The sequence below is a fragment of the Sinohyriopsis cumingii genome, chromosome 14, assembly GCF_028554795.1.
Source record: "Sinohyriopsis cumingii isolate HCF-2022 chromosome 14, ASM2855479v2, whole genome shotgun sequence".
Lineage (NCBI taxonomy): Eukaryota > Metazoa > Mollusca > Bivalvia > Unionida > Unionidae > Sinohyriopsis > Sinohyriopsis cumingii.
This window is the reverse complement of record NC_142974.1, coordinates 34,063,612-34,085,200: the sequence shown is the minus strand read 5'-3', so window position 1 is coordinate 34,085,200 and position 21,589 is coordinate 34,063,612. Positions and strand designations below refer to the sequence as shown.

Here is a 21,589-nt window from a genome sequence, read left to right as displayed (position 1 = left end):
CACTTATACTGGAAATCCATTTCAATATGCTACCGTCAGCCACAAGCTTAATCCACACACAATTAACTTTAGTTTAGACTTCAATTATAATGAAAATAGTTAAAGTTTGTCAGTGCACCGCATATAATGTTTACATTTATTGACTCGGTATGAGTGAAAACCTTCAACTACAGAATTGCTAGATCATATAACGTACTGTCATCTGTAAATAGAAACAGGAAAAATCTAAACCATGCCGAAACACAAGCAAATAAGCATGTAGTTGCAAACTTGTTTTGATAAAGAGCAAATAAAAGCACCACAGGTATACAAAAAAACTAAACTCGACGACAAACAAATATCTCCATACTCATACTTCTTCAACGCTAATGGAATGAAGCAGAAGGTGGCTGCTTGGATTAACGTCTATGAAACATACAAAGTAGAGCTTTAATTTTGCATTGTTTCACATTGAATTAAATGAACAATTAATTTGCATTGTTTCGCTTTGAATAAAATGAACAATCCTTACCACCGACCAACTTGGAAAGCCGACTCTAATTCTGGTACTGTGTTGTTGCCAAGAATCACTGATCAAGGTTGGCAGGGATGTGTGATTACCAATGTATGTAAATGATATGTCGGCTTCTCAAAGACATGTATATTGATACAGTTTGCTTTCAAGATTTAAAACATGTTGTACAATGTTTCAGTACATGAATACCAACCGCCTCATCTTATTCCTGTGAAGAGGCAAATTTTATCGGTAAAATCGGCATATACCGGTGTAAGGGACCCTCTTTTTACATGATGGGTATTACTTGCAACTTATAAACAATAATTGAAATAAACTTGATTTCTCAGAATCAATCTTAGCAGATTGTGCTCAGGTAAACCACAAAATTATTACTGTTAATGAAATACAACTGGTTGTCGTTGTGATTTTTGAAGTTATATATATATATATTATTTAAATGTATTAAGATAAAATTATAACTTAATGTTTTTAGGTGATAAGAGATGAAAACAAGAAAAGGCTAACTTTGATGTAAACCATACAGAATTGCACAAACTTTATATGCAAATCTTACTGAATTATAGGCAGCTATTTTTAAAGTATACAAATAAAATAGATTTGTGTGCACATCAATTTTAAAATAAAACATGTTATGAAACCTTTTCATTTAAATATCCCTCATCCAGAATAGCTGCAATTTATTTACAATGACAACTTATAACATTGCACGAGTATGAACTTTAAACAATGGTGATTTATTATTCTTAACAGTTCCAAGACTTAGCAGGTTTCCTTAAAACATTATGTAAAGGAGATCAGTACATTGTTTATTACTAAAGTGTTTCAAGCTGGGGTCTCAAACTAAAATCTCTACCCGGGTGACACAATAACTAGTGCAGTGTACCAAAGGACACACAACTAAAACCTTTTCAACTGTTTTATGACTTTACAAAGTATGGGTCTCATTGCAAGCCACAGAACTTCACTCCATGGGCTGCATGTTTGAGACCCCTAGTTTAAAGTATTATTCTCTGACATTAATTATAGGTATATTTTTGAAAAACAAATACTGAACTCTTGGGAACTGTAAATCGAGTAAATTCCAGGCAAGAAGTTTTAGTTTTAAACATAGTTTTTAATATTCATGTGTGTCTTGGATTCAAAATCTTATAATTTACAATTTTATTAGTGTAGTCTTAATACGTTTTAGTTTTTACTTTTGAAACATTTTAGGAAAATAAAAAGAAGAAAATATAGTAAGCTTTTTGTGTTCATTGGTCTACTTTTGAACCTAACAGTCTGTAAGTTCTATTTTAAAAAAATGAAAATGACGTAGAAGAATTTCTTCCATCAGGTCGAAATTTCAGCTATCGAATGAAGGTTTCGATTATTAGATTGCCGATGTACACACATTTCATGATGCTGTCATAATATTAATCTCTCCAGTTCATTTTTATTTTCAAAATGATTGTTAAGAGAGAGAGAGAGCGAAAAAGAGATAAAGAGCAACAGAGAGAGAGAGAGAGAAAGAGAGTATTATAATTTCTCCCTCTTGATGTTTGTTTTAAACCTCTCAGAGGCAATGAATAGAATCAAAATCATCATCATCAGTCTCTCGCCGAGGCGCTGTGCTGCTGAACATCTGACTAGTTCCCTCCACTTTTTTCGATCATGTGCAAAATGCCTGTGTCTCCGCAAAACATTCCCTGGTCCATTCTGTGATGTTGTCAGTCCATTTTGTATCTGTCTACCTCTCCTTCTTCCACCCTGAACGCTGTCTTGCAGGACTGTTGTGGATAGACTGTTGGCTCTAGTGACATGGCCATACCGTTTCGGCTTTCTCTTTTTGACGGTGGTGAGGAGGTCTTCATATTGACCTACTTTGCGCCTGATGGTGTTACGCACTTCTTCATTTGTGATGTGGTCCATATACGATGCCAAGGATGGTTCTGTAGCATCTCATTTCAAGTGCCTGGATTCTTCGTTGTAATTCTGCTGTCAGGCATCACTTGAATATAAAAAGATTGAGATGACTAGTGCTCGCAATAGTCTGAGTTTAGTTTTCACACAAATATTTTTGTCCCTACGGAGGAGTCTTAGCTTTGACATAGCTGATGTTGTTTGTGCTACTCTTGAAAACAATTCTGCTCTTGATCCCTCTTCAGTGATTATAGAACCAAGATATTTGAACTGGTTCACTGTTTCCAGTTCCTGTCCTCTGACTTAAATCTTGGCTGGGATTTGTTTGCCACTATTTGTCATCAGCTCTGTCTTCTCAGCGCTTAAATCCAGGTCAAATCTGGAAAGATGTTTCATCCAGGTTCTTCACTAAGGTGGCATGCTCGTCTTCACTGCCTGCCAGCCCATCAATATCGTCTGCAAAGCGGAGGTTGTTGATGTTACGCTCTCCAATGCTGACTGTTCCATATGATGCGCTCTAAGTAGATGTTGAAATGCGTGGGTGACAGGAGACAGCCTTGACGTACTCCGATGTTGTCTGGAACCAGTTCCCCACAGCACTTTGGGCAATTACTGCACCGGTAGCCTTGGCGAACATCTGCTTGATGGTATTGGTCAACTTTGGACCCATGTTGTACTTCTTCGCTGTGCCCCACAATGCCTCATGCCACACTCTGTCAAAGGCCTTTTTGAAATATATGAACACATAATAGATGTCTTGTTGATGTTGTGAGTATTTTTCACATAGAAACCTGAGACTGAATATTTGTTATGTTGTGCTTCTTCCACTCCGGAACCCAGCCTGTTCTTCAGCGATTTCTTCTCCTTGTGGTTTCAGTCTGTCCAATATGATCTCCAGCATGACCTTACTGGCATGCTGATCAAACTGATAGTTCTATAATTTTGGCCCAGCTGGAGATTGCCTTTTGGGGGGAATGTTATAATAGTGACTGGGTCCACTGTTTTGGCCATTCACCTGTTTGCCAGATCTTGTTGCAGATTTTTGTTAGTAGCTCTATCACTGATTCCCCCCATCCATTTTTGCTAACTTCAGCTGGGATGTTGTCTACTCCAGCTGCCTTCCCATTCTTCAGTGCTCTTATTGCTGATTCCACTTCTTTTTTGAGAATGGGGAAATCCTCATCATTTGAAGAGTTTGGAACTTCAAGCACCTCTGGGTCTCCTGTGGACGGATGATTGTAGAGTTCTTTGCAATACTCAGTCCATCTTTCTGCAATGTCACTCGCTTCTGTGAGGCATTTTCCATTTTTGTCTTGAATGGTACTGACTCATGGCTGCTTCTGTCTGGTGAGGTCGTTCACAATTTGGAATGCCTTTTTGCTGTTATTCTTTATCAGACTGCTCTCTATTTCAGGCACTTGTGTCCAATCCAACCTTCTTTTGCTTTCTTCAAGTTTTATTTCTGATATTCTTCTTTACTGCTCGGTACTCTATTGCCCCTGTTGTGTGTCTGGTGTTTCTGAGGTCTCTTCGGGCATCACACAACTTCAGAATCTCTTCTGTAACCCAGGGATTTTTCTTCGGGTGAAGGAGCCCAATAATTAGTTGAAAGTGTCTGTCATCACGTTAACATCACCATCCACCACAAGGAGTGGAGCACATTGTGGTTTGGAATGACTTGCAGATGTTAGGGTCCTTCAGTTGTTCAAGGTTGAATTTGAGTCTGATGTTCTTTGGCTTGTTAATTTTCTACAGCCTCTCTCAGAAGTTCATAATCACGAGGTCGGGATTACTCCCAACATCAGCACCTGGGAACATCCTTGTTTGTGCTCCATTGATGCCAGATCGGTAACGGTTGTGAACCAGTATGTAGTCGATCTGGTTATGATGGGTTCCATTTGGTGCGTGCCATGTCCAGCATCGTGAAGCTTTATGTTATCCCAGGGTGTTGGCTAGTACGAAGTTGTTTTAGCTTGCAAACTCGAGCAGCCGTCTCCCTGTTTCATTGGTAAGCTCATTGTAAGAAGGTCCACAATGATCTTCCCAGTCTTTTAGAGCATCTTTGCCAACTTTGACATTCCAATTCCAGTCTTCATGGATAATAAGGATGTCCTTTTTACTGACCATATTTAGAATACCTTTGAGTTTGCTGTAAAACTCCTCTATTTCTGTATCATCATGATCGGTAGTTGTAGCATAGAGATAGAAAATTGTGATGTTAAAGGGATATGCTTTCAGATAAATGTAAATGATTCTGCTAGATATATAGCAACATTCAAGCACATATGCCTTGATGGCTTTGTTTATAAGGAAGCCTACTCCATTTATGGACTTGTCAAACTCTCCACCATAGTAGAATATATGCCCATCTTCAGTTTGGTGTTCTCCACCATCTGACTTTCCATCATTCTCAATGGAATTCGACAGAGTAAATACCTGACACCCACACAAAATGATGCAAAGTTGTTATATATTTTGCCTACAAATTCCGCTATCTCCCTGATGTTATTAACACACGATTAATGGTTGGACAAGATTGGACATTCGTAGCCATCATTGTTCTTTGCCATAAAATGTGATATCTGTATAGAGACGGGGGTTTCGTGGGAACATAAAATGTGTGGTTCCCGGATATAAAACTGGGTGATATCATTCATAAATATATGTCTCTGGAACAATAGGGTTTATCCGCATACCAATTTATTTCACTATATAAAAATTCTTAATATTTTTAACTGTGTTATGGACTGAAAGAAAATATATACTTACTGTACAGCTCACATGATTTTTCATTTTTTTCTTTCTTCACCATCTCCTCAATTCATTTTGCATATTCATGAAAATCTCCATACAATTATGTAACTTTTTATGTATTTAAAATGTAGTCCATAGATATAAAAAAGTTGTTCAGACAAGAATTTGAGAAATGAAAATTAGTATGGATATCATGTTGAAAATTTCAGTATGAGAGTAACTTCATGTACGTCACGTGGAAGTAGACTTAGAAACAGCTTGTAAATGTCCAATCTAAACATTAAATCTGTGTTCTTTAACAAAACCAAATATTTACAATTTGGATTTAAAATAGGCAAAGTGCCATATCTCGTTGACCAGATGAACGCAAATGAAATTTAAATTAATGAAGGAAACTTGCATAAAATTATATTTCTCTCTTGACTTCGTGTCCTCGATATTTAACCAACTGTGAATGGCGGTTCTGTGAACGTGCATGGAGTGGAAATTTTGTCCAAAATGAAATAAGAACAAAGTTAAGAAATCTTATTTTGTCAAGGATTTGTGAATGCTTAAGTTTCAGTGCAAATTTCGTTGAACTTTGTGCATGCAGACACTGACTTCAAATGACTGCAAATCGAAATATGTTATGACAGAAATAAACATTAAATGTTTTTTTTTTTCAAATCGTTCCCTGTATGATCTATTTCAAATTCATCTTGTTACAACAGAAAATTGAGATGTGCATCAGACACAATTCTCAACTCACTACCTTCATTATTAGATGCTAATGGCAATGTCCGTAAATACTACTTTCTTGCTTACACTTTTCAAATTATCAGCATCATATGATATTATTATCATTACTGTCATTTAGCTTGTCTGATTTATTAATTCTTGATTTTGTTGTATATGTTGTATTCGTTATTTCCTCAGCCTAATTATATTGCTTTCTTCCAAATATGATTTCGCTCTGTCACAGTGTAAAATCGAATACGACCCCATTTGTTTTGGTTTTCCCTCCTAGTTTGAAATGGAGTTTTCAGTGATCGTTATTTGCTAATAAAGTTAAGATACTGTAGCAATTTTTATTTTCTTGGATCTCAACATTCGTTGTTTTGAGAAGAAGAAAGCATGTCCGTGTAAACTTAATGAAGTGGTTTTGCCTGTCAACGTTTTCATATAATTTAGTGGATTAACCTCATCAAAAAATACAAAAGAACATAAATATGAGGACAACGAGCATTCATTTGTTACAACTGCCCTAATACCCGTATCAGAACCAATACAAAATCCGTCAAGTCATACTCCTTACATTCAGCAAAAAAGGGAGACAACGCAGTCAAGAACACAAAACTATAATCTTCTACTAAAGTACACGTGTATATCTTCCTTTAAACACTCCACAAAGTTGCGCCTCTTTCTGGCAATCTAGGCAGTACCACGATGGCTTAAGAGTGGTCCACCTCAACTTAGCCCATCAGCTTGAATGACTACACATGACCAGCTGCCCATTGCTAGATGTAATTAGCAAGCAGTGGCAACATTTGATGTGTTCACAGCCCGTCACAGTACGAAGCTGCTAACTATATTTACAGATAACGGAATCACTCCATTGCTCTAGTCAGCCTGTACAAACCAACTTCTTCCGCCAGACATTACTTAAAACATCATCAGTTAAGCCAACTGATGCTCAATGGATCCAACTGTGAAACTTTGAAAAAGATAGTCTAATCATCCGTGGTGAACCTGAATAAAACAATAATTTCCTGATTATTTACTCAACCTGTGTATTAGCTGACTTGAGTGACATGATATTGAGTATGTAGTTTTGTTCGAAAATTTGAGAAATCTGACCTTCAGTACTTTGGCATAGTGTAACCAAAGTTGCATTTGTAATTGTACCACAAGTAATAGTATCCGTAATGTCCGGCCATGTTGTCCATTAGAACTGAGCATGCATGGATACAGTTCGCTGTGTTTTCTTGGGGATTTTAATTTTCTCGAAGAATAAATTTTAATGAGTATTAAATCTGATTTTCATTAATATAATTTCCTATTTGTTCCTTCACTTTCACTAACAAAAATCTGTAAACTTTATGCTTTGTCGTCTTGTTTCTCTCTATCCTCACTTATCTACTTATATATCGATTTAAGACAGTGTGTACAATTCATGCTACTTGATGTCATGTAGATAGTATGTCTACATTCAAACAATGCAAAGTTTTATCATTACTTTTGTAAAAGGGTGAGAAAAAAACAGACTTGGGTAAAAGTTAATTTTAACCAGATTAAAGAAATAATGTTGATATAGCAAATAACTCCCTTCATATATATGATAACAGAAAACATGCCTGTTTGTATCCAGTCATTCCGTTTAATTTTATAGCAATATTATACGAGTTTTCTATATCACATACCAAACCACCACCTATAGAAATGTTAGTGGGTGGAATGGCGACCATAGCTTGTACGTACCATTGGTGCCTACGTGAGTGAGGATGGCAAAGTGATAACATTAAAAAGTCAGAAACTTTGCCGTAATAGAAGGAAAGGACAGAAAAGTCCGAACTTAAATGATGAAGTATACTTCCCTTCGAAGAGAACACTCCTCCAACATGTTTTAATGTATAAAATGTATATTAGTGGACTACGTGGCCTCTCTGTAGAGAGCATGCAACTCAGTATGCATTGAATGGATGTAATACTCGAGTAATCACAATGTTTGGTATCAATCCCTGTTCTTAGGGGAGATCACTCTATCTAACTGCCACCTAAAAAGGCTGACAACTTTTGATGTGTTATCCTGACAGAGCAGGATTTACCAGGTAGTAGTATTTATCCTAAGATTGTACGATCAGGTACCGTATCTGAAGCAGAAAGTTTGAATCTTTCCTCTGGTTGTATAACGTTTATGGACTGACTGGACACACACTTCGAACATTTATAAAGCTGAATAGTAACCACATGCACCAACTCCTGCTAGAATATGTTTTGATGCATAAATAACACAGGAGGTACTGCTTATTAACACTTCCTATATACAGACCTCGACTTCCTTTCCATCATTGCTGCATGGTATTGGCCTGGCAATAATGCATAACTTCTCCATCAGGAGCAAAATATGCTCTTTGTTGTCATGGAAGTCTGGATGGTTCTCCCTTGTCCAGACGGCATCTAGAAATCAACAGCATGAGATCATAAAAAGGACAGTAGTATCAAAGGCGAGGAGATAAAGTTTTCTTCTTGCAAATTTTGTATTTAAAAAGAAACGTGTTATTTATTGCTCCTTGGGAATTGGATGAATACACATTTTCATACTAAGTATTGCAAGTATCAAGATATAGTGTTAGTAAGAAAAATAACTTACATAGGGTTTTATCTCAACCAAACAATAGTCACAACTGCTGATTTTATATCTTGTTGGAGATCTTATTAAGATTCACGTTCACCTCACATTAAATTCGAATCCATTGAGAAATCCTAAAGGCTCATCATCCTGTCCACTCTTTATCAAACAATATCATGTTACGTCTGACTAACTATATCTGCAGATCCTTTTCAACCATCTTAAATGTGTTCTTTTGGCTGGAAAATCTATAGACACATTCACACAAAATAACGTTTGACATTTTAATCGTTCTCACCATATTAAAAATATCCACATCTTAGCACCATCAGAATTCTAACGATCTCGCTATGTCTTATACATAAAGCAGCGCATGAAATGACCAAAACCTCTTCAATAAGGATATATATATATATATATATATATATATATATATATATATATATATATTTATATAGAGACCTCTGCCAATAGCTTGAAAACATATATTGCTCTGATTTATCATAAGTAACGCAATATCATATTTAATATAAAATTTAAAAAAATAATAATCGTGAGATTAAATAAAATGAAGCATGTAAGTTCAAAAGAAAATGGCAGCCCAAACCCAGAACATGAAATATTAGATGAATTTGTATAACTTAAACTCAAACATTTAACCTAACCTAAGCCAGTAAAACAGTCAAATGTTAAACGTGGGTAATTGCTATATTCTTTTGAAGTAAGGAAGTGGCACTGATTTAGGGTCATTCAATCATCTAGTTTCATAATTCAAACATGAATATAGCTTTAAAAATAAACTTCCAACACACAATTTACTACACTGACTGAGACATATATTCCAGTAAGCTAATTTTTGAATGAGTGTGTAATACATTTCCTGAACCAGTTTAAGATTCTAGGTGTAACTTTATATATATATATATATATATATATATATATATATATATATATATATATATATATATATATATATGATACTTAAATTTAGTTGTCTTGACCTAAATGCACGAACCTAAGTTATCCCACTTGTATGTGAAGTATAGTTTACAATAACATTATTTTGTGGTAAGTGTACAGTACTAACAGAGATGCATTCAATCATCTAGTTTCCTGATTTTAGCATGAAAAGAATTACACAAATTAACTTAAGGCACCAAATTCGAATAAGATTTGCGAGGAGGAAAATATCAGTTACAGTAACCTACAATTTTGATGAGATTTGCAACAAGCCCCAGGCTACTTTCCCATAGCAAATATTCACGCACTCACACACATATTATATATATCAATCCCTGACACACGTGATCCCTTGCTGGATTCAGTTCACATTAAAGGATTGTTATTGGCCATATGATTTTGTATTCTCTCTCTCTCTCTCTCTCTCTCTCTCTATATATATATATATATATATATATATATATATATATATATATATATATATATATATATATATATATATATATATATATAGATGGATGGATTACCATGAGCTAAATGCAAAACTTAACCTATTCCAGTATCATGTATAAGGTAGGCCACAGTGATCTTCCTCTGTAGTATAGCTGAGGTTGCAACAGAAATTCATGTAATCCACATACTAAAAGATTCAATAATGAACCCTGCGTGATAAATAACCTTGAACGAAAAGGTTTCACGAACGTCAGTGAAGCATGCAATACAGGTCACAGTTGACAACTTTTGTGAGGAAGTGTGTGACCAATATAAATCGATCACCTCAGTAACTTGAATGAATCTCTCTCTCTCTCTCTCTCTCTCTCTCTCTCTCTCTCTAATACAAGTAATAATATCGTACAGGTTAGAGAAGTTTTAATTCGTACTTTACAGAGATTCAAATCCATGTTCACGGGTAAATGGCACCCAACACCTTGCATGCATGCACCATTTCATATTCGATCGCGACTAAGCACACATCACCAGTGTTAAATGCGCGCATGCGTAGCAGGCACATTCGCATAGCGACCAAGCAAATAATTATCATCTATCTACTCAGTCATTCATGATTACTACGAAAGGAATCAAGGTATACAGAATTAATTATAGAAAATTATAAATATACGCGAAACAGAAAGAAAAGTACTATTCCTGGATCCTACAAGAGAATGCTTGATAATACTAGTAGTATTATTAAACATTCTCCTGTAGAATCCAGGGATAGTACTTTTCTTTCTGTTTTGTGTATATTTGTAGAGCTAAATGCAAAATGTAATGCTAAGCGAATGTACCTTTGTGGTAAATATAACGCAGCATTAGAGATCCATACACTCTTATAATCTGAATACATGATAAAAATGCTTGTGAAATAAACTGAAAAAGACAATTTAAACAATATCAGTAAAGTGTGAAAAATAAATTACAATGACTGTCATTTTAAATGAGGTTTTAATACTCATCAATATGCATTTCCTCACCAAATCTGAACTTTCAGGACATATATCTATCATGATTTAGAAAATAAACAGCATCATATTGACTAAACGACTTTCTTACAGGCAATATACAACTTGCTACGACTTGCACTGATTCTGAAATATATTTATCATCTGATGAAGCAATGTTTAGATCAATATCATGGGTACTTTTAATTAATGTAATCTATTAAGTACTAACCTATCAGTTCATGCGTGAGTTTTCCGCTGTCACTAAATTCAAACCACTTGCTCCTGATGGCTGGGTATTTGCTAAGAATGAACGTCTCAGCGGTGATGAGGGACTTTAGGGCATCAATCAACCACTGTGGGTCCAACACGACATTGTCCTTCAATCCGTCAGCACTGCAAATTATGCCAATATTTACTGCCCAGAAATTCTATGTGAATGAGCCTTTACTCAGCTTATAACCTGGACATCTTAAATGTGACTGTCATTTATTAATGGTGCAAAAAAAAAAGCCGAATGGACTGCTGATATCAAGATCTGATTATATGAGATATAAAAGTGCATAGCATTGTTTGAGAAATCGGTGTCATTTCAAAAGTAGTTCATATAGAATTAAGCACTATTGAACTTTTAAAAAGCATTGTACCAGAACATGAAATATGCGTCAAGGTGTTACGTATATTTGATTTAATTTATATTTCATTTACTTTTGTATTTGATTTGATTTGATTGTTTGTGGGTTTTGGAACATTTTGTTTTCTTTACAAGTCAATGTAATGAAATTTTTGAGTACGAGGAATGTGATATTTTCCCGAAAGTTCAGTTTGAACTGAATCTTTCCATAAATACCTAATAACAGAAAAAATGTTGCTATTTTTGACTTAGTTCCTGGCCATGATTGAGGGTCAAGTAGACAAGTTTTCTCGGAAAAAAATGGTTGGGTCTTATCAAGGACATACAAAGGCTACTTGATTTTGATATGTAAACATGGTCACTTGGTCCTCTATCTCGCAATTAGGCATTTCCAAAATTGCGAAATACTTAGAATTAATAGTGGTGTTTAGAGACAGAGAGAGAGAGAGAGAGATCTCAGAGGTTTTTTTTTTAGCTTTAAAACACTTGATATCAACACTTGTTTTCTTCCGTTCTGACTAGTATTGAGATTTAGAGTTTTTGAGTTTCATATTAATTTTTCGGATTCTAAAACATTAATTCGTTTCTCTGGAAATATTTTGTGCTCATGCGGAATTCTTGAACATAGACGTTTCTTTAAAAACATTTAATTGGATTTCCAAGACCGGAGATTTCAACACAGTACAAGTTACATCATACGTCATCGCCTTCCATCTTGGATTCTTCGTCGGGACTCGAACTTGAAATCATTAGAACATTTCAATATTAGAACTTTTAAAATTTCATTTATGGATTATGCTTGGATTTGATTTTGGAAAACCTAAGTTATTTTTTTTGGAATTTTTGTTTACAGTATTTTTCCAGAGAAATAAATTATTTATTATATTTTTCATAGCTTGGTTTTTTTTTTCACTCTTTCTTGTGTTACTATTTATTGGAACCTGAACACGTAACATAAGAAAGAAAAAGTATATGCTCCTGGCAACTGCAAACATTTAGTAAAACAAAAATCAGAACTTAACTCCTAAATCTAAAAAGAAGATTGAGTGTTATATATCTCATGGTTATTTCTACTAGGGTTGCGTGGTTGAGTTCACGTATATGAAGTTTGTATTCACAAAACATACAGAAAGGTGACAACTGTTGTGAGTTTTTCTACATAAAGTATGAATGGTGGATGGATGGATTGGGGAACATATTTGATGGAGAAACTAAAGTGAGAATAATAGGTGAATCGAGAAGCCAACATATTTTTTCAATTTGAGACTGAATAATTGCGAATTGCAAAAAGGCACACTTGAAACACTGGTCTAATATGTACCTTATTTACTGTATATATTGGGACACGATAAATATTTTTTTCCTGTTCCAGAACTTATTGTGAAACTTTTTTCATCTAGGTCATATGTCCCAAGACTTAAGAAACGAAATTAATTTGCAATGCATTTGTACTCCCCTCCATGCACGTTGCAATAAAATAGATGAACAAAACGTTTATTTGATAATAAATTGAAAGAAACTACTAACCTTGTATTGTTATCATTTATTCTATTTTATCAACATGGGCATTAAAGAAATAAATATATCCACGAAATCCGTAGGCTTCCATACTGTAGCATGTATCGCTTATGTCCGATATCACATGCCACGTTGTTCATTGACATGAACATTGAGAAAAAATTGTGTTTGGTTGTGATCAAAGGTTTGAATATGTTATCCGACTGAAAACTGGATCCAACAAAATCGCTTACAAGAGGGAAATAATCAATCGATATCTTGAAGACACCTGTTAGTCACGCAAGACACTGTATTAAGTGCAAAATAATCAATATTAAATTATATCCATGTCTATTGTATGATAGTATCTCGCAAATAAAAATCATGATTGGAAAACACATTCACTTGGATGTAAGTGATAATCTTTACGCCAGCACGGATTACAAACGTTTCATTAATATTTACCTGCAGACATCAATGCTCCTTTGTATTAATTATTACAACAGATGCCAAGCACACAGAAGCCCAGGCGGCGAATAAACACAACTGGCAGTGAGCCATAAACGCCTTCTTTGAACTTACCGACAGGACATCAAAGACAATATTTTTTTTACAAAGCAAGCCGACCTCAGAGGCGACTTTGGTTACTTTTTTAAAGGATATCAATACAAATGTTATTTTAGTTCAAAGCAAGCTGACCTCAGAAGCCGACTATGGATTATTTCAAGTGTGCCAATTTGTTTTAATATAGAAAGACGGCCGAGATAAGGAAGCTAATTTTGGTTCCTTTTCACCGGTATTCAAGGTAATTTTGGAACATAAATTGAAACAATGGGACACACTTTAAAGTGACACAATATAGTGCTTCGTGCTCGGACATCAATAGCCCGGCGTCGCCCAGAATATTTGAAGAAAAAAATCATGTGATTAATTTGTGCAGGCCAGAAGAGAAGAGGGTGATTTTGCAAAAGAGGGAAATTATCAACGGCTATCTTGAAGACAACTGCCATTCATGAATGACACGGTGTTAGGTGCAAAATAACAAAGACTGAAATATATCCAGGTCTATTTCATGATAGTATCTCGGAAATAAAAATCATTATTTGAAAACACGTTTCGCCAGCACGGGTTACAAAAGTATCATTATTTACCTGCATACATCAATGCTCCTTTGTATTAATTATATCTACAGATGCGAAGCACATAGAAGCCCGGATGGTGAATAAACACAACTGGCAGCGAGCAGTGAACTCCTTCTTTGAACTTACCGACAGGACGTGAAAGACATCGGTTATTTTTATTACAAAGCAAGCCGACCTCGGAAGCCGACTTTGGATACTCTGAAGCCGTTTGTTTCAAAGGATAGCAATACAAAGGTTATCATTGCAAAGCTAGCTGTCACCAGAAGCCGACTATGGATTCTTTTCAGAGTTCAGATCTTTATTTTTTTTTTATAGAAAGACGGCCGAGATATGGAAGCTAACTTTGGATCCTTTTCACAGGTATTCACAGTAATTTTGCAAACTAAATTGAAACAATGGAAAAATCTTTAAAGTGACACAATATAGTGATTCGTGCACGGATATGGATGTCCCAGTGTTGCCCAGAAGATTTAGAGAAAATAAACCCATGTGATGAATTCGTAAAGGCCAGAAGAGAAGTAAATGATTTCGATGACAATATATGATCATTAACATGGATTAAATTCTAGTGATCTTTGATCGCATTCCTGGACGGACTGACGATCGGATGGGGGTCAAAAGTGTGAGAATTAGACTGGTGCAGATTTGAAAAATCTTACTTTAGGCCTTGCAGTTTCCACTTCAGGTGATGTACCTCTAACAATTTTTCACGGTATGAGAAAGCTAATAAAAAATATTCATGCACCGAACGAATGCATAGTACGTGTGCAGGAGAAAGGGTTTTGTTGATAAGATGCTGCAGCAGTGGATTAAAGAATTTTATCTCAAGTACACATTTTTATATTTGTTTAAATAAAATTTCAGTTGGAGTGCATTTTCCGACGAGTAATTTTCGAATGATTAAAACGGTGTCCCACAACTTACGACTCGAAAAACATCAGAACATACAGTGCACAAAAAAAAAATTACTTTTGAAATTAATGTGTGGCGTCCTAATAAATACGGTGTCCCAACATATGCGGTAAATATGATATACACATTTTCCTAGAGATATATTGAACAATGTCTGTAGTCATGCCTTGGAAAGATAAGTAAACGATGGATCGATGAACAGGTGGATGAAATGTTTAAAAGTAATCAAATATTGTAAGTACAGAATTGTTAGTTGTAAAAGGCCCTTCTACACCAATGGTGTAACATGTATGCCAACATGTCATTTTAAATAATTATACTGCTTTGCTTTGAAAACGAACGTTTGGGTTATGGATTTATGGACAAGTGGAAAAACACATTAAACATACTGAAGCTGAAACTTTGGAATAGATAAATGTAAGTCTGGGCCACCAGTATTCTAATATGTGTATCAAGTTTCATATTGATATTTTGAACGGTTTCGAGAACTGATCCATAACTGAAACAACTAAATAAAGAATGACTATGGTCTTGTAAGGGATAAAACCTTGACAAAACCTTCAGTGAGATTTACGTAAATCATTTTTGTGACTTTGACTCCATACTCTGCATTTGTATGATATCTAACTCTCCAGCTGCCCAAAAAAATGGGATTCTTTCAGTATATATGTTTTCCATAACTGTTGAATACGTATGTTAGAAAACAATTATTTTCTTTTTCTCAGATTCATTTACACCTTTGCTAGAGGAGAAAGAGTAAATATAATTCTTATCAAATATGTCCTAAGAAACATTCCTACCAAGTTTGAATAAAACACTCTGGAGATGAGGCTACAACATATGTTTTCCATATTGTCGCTTTCGATGCCACAATATTATTATTGGGTTAAAGGCACACTAAATATTTTTTGAAATAAAACATCGACTGAAAATTTCTAATACATTTGCCTCTAATTGGTCTAGCACTTTTAAAAAGCAAACAATTTGTAAATGTGAATGAACTGACAGATAATTGACAAGGACTACAGTCCCATGTAATGAAATCACCGTACTCTCAACTATGTAAGATAATAACATTTTGTTTTTAATTCATCCCATTGATATATGTTCAAAACACAAACTATTTACTGCAAAGAGAGTAATTTTGTACTCATGAGTTTCGCAGCTATAACGTAATGTGAGCCAGTCCACCACAATCATAATTTGAAGGAAACACACAACCTGTTCTGATGTCTTGAACATTTGGACCATCTTCTCTAGCTTGGGAAAGTCTGACTAACAAATGTAAAAGTAAGTCAAGCAATTACGGTATTTGCTTCATTACTTTGAAATAGCCGCAATGGGCAGAACAATTTTGTGTCAGCAATTCAGCAAGACTGAATCGCATGTTATACAAATTTGTTGCTTGAGTTGTCATGGATCCTTTCCCAAGCGATCAGAGACAGATTCTGCGAATACATTTCCTATTGGTGGACTTATCTACATGCAGTTCTGACAAGATGGATCTGATGAAGCATCCTACTTTCGTTGCCAAGAACAGGCTACCATTCATGGGTAACGAGAATTGTGTAATAATTCCTGCTTAATATGGACACTTCATCTCAAGATCATGCAATGGACCAAGTGTGCGCTCTGAAGTGGAGGAAGATTACGCCTCATCCTAGTTTCAAAAGAGGGAAGGACGATATGTAAAAACAGACACTTTCGTCTTGAATAAAGTTGTGTATCTGTTTGGCATAACGGAATTACCCAACACCAATGAATTTGCTTCGCGTATAGGCTCATAAATTAAGGCAGTCGCCACAAACATTGCATACGAACGAAACTGTTCCCTAACAGTAATTAACCAAGGCTTGAAACGGAGATCATAATGCAATTCAGTTTGTATCAGAGATCTTTCGTCCTAAAAGGGCCTTAAATCGATCTGGAGGAATCTCTACCTATACTGCATAAGGTTACCTTTCCGGGTCGTTTGATGTCTTCGAATGATGCAGCTTTACAACTTCCTCTCGATTTGAAGGAAATAAAAACGTTACCTTTCGAAGTCGGTCTATTAAGGTTTTTGAATGGGTAACGTATTGGAAGAAGAAACATATTTTTGCTAGTAAAATATGATTCATCAATAATACTTACCCAGCCATAATTCACATCCACCACCACCCCCAGCCTCCTTGCAGTTTTGTCTATATAGAGAGCGTACATTTAGCTCCAGAAGTAACTGACAATAGCACAGGATTTGACGCTAATCTTTGTATCAAAAGGGCACCACTCTATCTAACTGACACGTAGGTGGGCAGATAACATTTAGCTTTTAAGGTAGGCATCAAAAGCACTTACGTTTGTTACGACGGGAAAGTGAAAACACTTAATGTAAGAAAACTTTGTCGTCGAAGACAGGAAGAGCAGAAAAGTTGGAAAGTTTTACTGTTATATGTATCGATTATACTTCCCTTCAAAAATGAAACTCTTCTAGCGTATTTTTAGGTAGAAATCTACCAAATTGCCTGAATCGATTTTGCGAGGTTTATCTGTCTTTAGAAAGCATGCTACTTGGTTCGAGTTGAAGTAGTAACTGACGTTTCCTCTAGATATGACTCTAATCTCATTATGAAGAGGAGGTCACTCTAACTATTAAATAGGTTGGCAGATAACTGTTTGCTTTTTAGCTAAAACATTTTAGACTGAAAGGGATGGATTTGCGAGGTAGCAGTAATTCTACTAAACTAGTATGATTGGGTAATTTATTTCAAGAAATGCTTGTTCAGGGAAAATGTTCTACATCGATCGTATTGTCAATGCATTATTGATTTGAGGTTTGATGTCGAACGCTTTCTGTCCAAGTAAAATAACAGTAGGAAACGTATTTAGATAGAAACTATTTTTTCTAGTAAAAGATGTTTCTTTGCGAATGCCTACCAGTCAGAATACATTATGAGAACTACTTCACAAATCCAGGTTAAAATATTTTAGCTAACAACCTAAACGTTATCTGCCCACGAAGGTGGCGGTCAGGTAGAGTGATATCCCCTTGGTATAGGGACTGGCACCAAATCCCATTAATATATCAGTTACTTCTGGAGCGGAAGGCAAACTCTCTTTATGGATGCAACTATGGAAAGGCTCCGAGGGTGTCTGTGTATTCGGATTGGGTAAGTATTCGCGAAGAAACATATTGTACTAGAAAAAACTAGTTTCATCTTTCAATAAGTTACCTAATTATAATACCTTAGGATAATAGGTAACAAGACGTGGGAGATACATCTCCTAACCCATGAGATGCCATATCCGATCCCCTAAGGTATGTGAGACAGCTTCTAGATAACCTTACTGGAGAGGTCTCCATCTGTCGGGAAGCGGTTGGAAAAGGGAACATTTTCCCTCCCTAAAATCCAGCGGAAGTCGGGAATCCGCGACATATAAACCTGCCGAATGACTTAGAAAGGTGACCTGTTGCGTCACGGCTATAGGTCCTACCATATCAGACTGAGCCCTTTGGGATAAAGATCTCTTAGATAAAAGCTCGAGGATGCCGACTCCGATCTCCACCCCAAAGCCTTGATAATGTTAGTTAGAGAACAGTTCTGGTTAAAGGCTATGCTTGTAGCAACTGCTCTAACCTCGTGAGCCGAAATGCATAACAAATTCATCGAGACCGGGGTTATTTCTCGATATGCTGAGCGAATGACCTACTTAATCCACGATTAAAGGGTATGTGCTGATATATATATATATATATATATATATATATATATATATATATATATATTCCTGTTCCTTTTTGATATATAAATATAAGCATGATTTTCCTTGACACAACGGCTCAGACATTTTAAGATACCACTTCAAAGCTCGTTCCAGATGCTGAAGGTCGTCCTAAGCTGATATTTCCAGAGTAAACAGTGATTTCATTACAAAAGTCTGGTTACCCATAGACAGGATCAGTTCTTGTCAATGAAAGAGGGTACTATCATTAGTGAAACTGACCCGTCTTGTCGGAACTGTATGTAATTCGGTTCCACTAATAAGGCATGTATTTCTCTGATTCCGCCTGCTAGCACTAACGCAAATGAGGAAGCAGTTCTTGTATAAAAGTTGACTCAAATCCCTATCCCGGGGAACACATTTTTCTTACTTGAACTTTGAGACCAGACCTAGTCGACCGAATCTTGAAAGGGTACGTGACCTAAGATGTTCTTGTTGACAAGGGATTGAGAATGAAAGGAGAGTAACATGTCAAATCATGTATTTCTCCAAACTATAACTAGTCTGTTATTTGTAACCTGTTGTAGGCGAATCACAGATCTTCTGAAAGCTGTTTGAGAGGGGCATGACACCAGGTCTCTTGCAAATCTACACTGATTGCGCAGTCTTCACAATTGACTACATTAAGACCCATCATTGTGTTCAATTGGACACCCACGTGAGTAACAAAGTTGGTTCAATGAGCTTTGATTGAGGATCAACTGGTTAAGTGCAGCGTTGTAACTGCAAGAACTGTGGCCAAAAGCTTAGTACGTACGCTGAACGTGATACCGAGTCCCCAAGAATTACTGTTGGATCCCCATGTCGTCATGGTAATTATTCCCCAATCAGGCACGAAAGATGTGTCTTCTTCCTACCAGATCTAAGTTGAGTTAAGGGTAGTATTTGGGTTCTGTATGTATGCCATCGAGATATGTATGGTCATGTGGTAACGCTAGTTGAAATAAAGGACCTCCCTCTGACTCTTCCACTTAGTTCAGGAGTTCTAGGACAGTTTTCCAGTGGTATGCACCGTAGGGAAGTCCCTGCTGGTTGCCTTGTTAATCCCTCCGCTATTGCTAAGATTGAGAGGGTGATGGTTTGTAGTGAATATTGTCAACCTGAACAATAAGGAGGATAGCAGATGATATAGGTTGCGAGCGTACCTCGGGCCAAGATAAGTCTGTATGGTGGGGGTAGATATCATTTAATGTCTTGCACCTGTTGTACGTTCATAGCTGATATTATGGCTACATTATTTTGTACCTCTAAGTTATGAACTGGATCCTCCTATGAATATGCACTTCCCTATTGCACTGAGGTTCGTGGTGGAAGGATATAAGATGTGGTCCTTATGTTGAGGATCATATATTGGATACAATGTTGACCCCGCAGACACGACGTTGCGAAACACCTTATGAGTATTCAGATGAAAAACGACATAATCCGTAGATGCTTGGAACTCGTAACTGATGACATGCTCAGTCCTAATATGTTATCAACTGATTGTGGAAGCAACAGAAAGCAGGATATTCCGTAGATAATTATCATCTGACGCTAGAACTGATGGCCGGCAGGTGATATAGAAACCGCGGACAGAATTCGTCCAAGTAAGATCAAATGATGAGGAAATTTCAATACCCGTTCCGTTGTCTATCGATTCCGATGGTAAAGTCGATGTTGCCTGCGGTACCTGTGAAGTAGTTGGAGAAGAAGATCGATTAAGGTGGCTCACTACATTTGCAGCACGTAAGGGTCAGATCCCTTTGATTCTAATGGGTTACTACTTCCCCTGGGTGGCAGAGGCTTGAGGGCAAGTGAAAAGACACCCCTTGAGAAACGGATAAGAATGGGTCATGAGAATGTCTGTATACACTTGGCATCATCCACAGGAAGTGCCTAGTAGCACTATGCGAGTTAGACTAATCCAGGTATTACTGGTTTCATGAAGTGGGTTTGCTAGTAAAAGGTGATTAAACTAGGCATCATTCTTGGTTAGAGTTTGTCAGCAACATGTGATTCATGGAACTGGACAAGTTTGTTTTCTGGTGACTGATACTGTATGATCGATTGTGGTTGTGACCCATAGCGATCAGATATATGGCCAACTGCGGCCGGGAAGGAACATGCCCATCGTGGCTGGCATAACGCAGTACATTTCTTGAGGTTGGGACACGGTACGAGATATTGATCTAAGTATCCGGTCCATACTAGTGATATGTGAGACTGTACTTGATGCTTGTTCTTGCACTCCTAATCAATGTCCAGGAATGATATTATGCGAACCCTTGCTATGACTTACTTTTGTCCATAATAGGCACGTCCGACACGTATTGCATGTATATCACTGGAACATCGATCAGGTAGAATGAATCACTGGAGCTTTGATCATCGTACTTACATGTACCAACTCGAAAGCAAAATATTCAGTTCTAGTAACAGCTTAACCTTAGAAAGCCCAATTATTTTAATGCCTATACAGATAAAAACAAAATCGCCCAAGCAATGCTTATAGCAACAATGCGTGATCTGGATGCGACGGTGTAAAACGTGTATAGAAAACTGACCTGTACTTATCCCACCAGAGAAGAAGCTATACTGTAATATTATCAAGTTTTCTATATTATGCACTCAAACATGCACATCGAAAACGAACTGAAGCGTCATACAACGTAAGTGCTGAATATCCATTATGAGATAATTTACCTGTTGTAATAGCCCCAATGATGTTCGATACATGTACAATTAATAATGAATCAGCAGACA

General features: G+C 36.4%; 1 protein-coding gene across 1 annotated transcript in view; it reads right to left on the bottom strand.

Annotated features, from left to right (window-relative positions):
- Positions 1-21,589, bottom strand: part of LOC149783548 (uncharacterized) — a 103,411-nt gene that overhangs the window by 14,726 nt on the left and 67,096 nt on the right. The window contains exons 10-11 of the mRNA XM_089931817.1: positions 11,130-11,293; positions 8,199-8,326 (exon numbers count right to left, since the gene is read on the bottom strand). Of these exons, the coding sequence (XP_089787943.1) occupies positions 8,199-8,326; positions 11,130-11,293 (292 nt within the window). The remainder of the gene's footprint in view (positions 1-8,198; positions 8,327-11,129; positions 11,294-21,589) is intronic.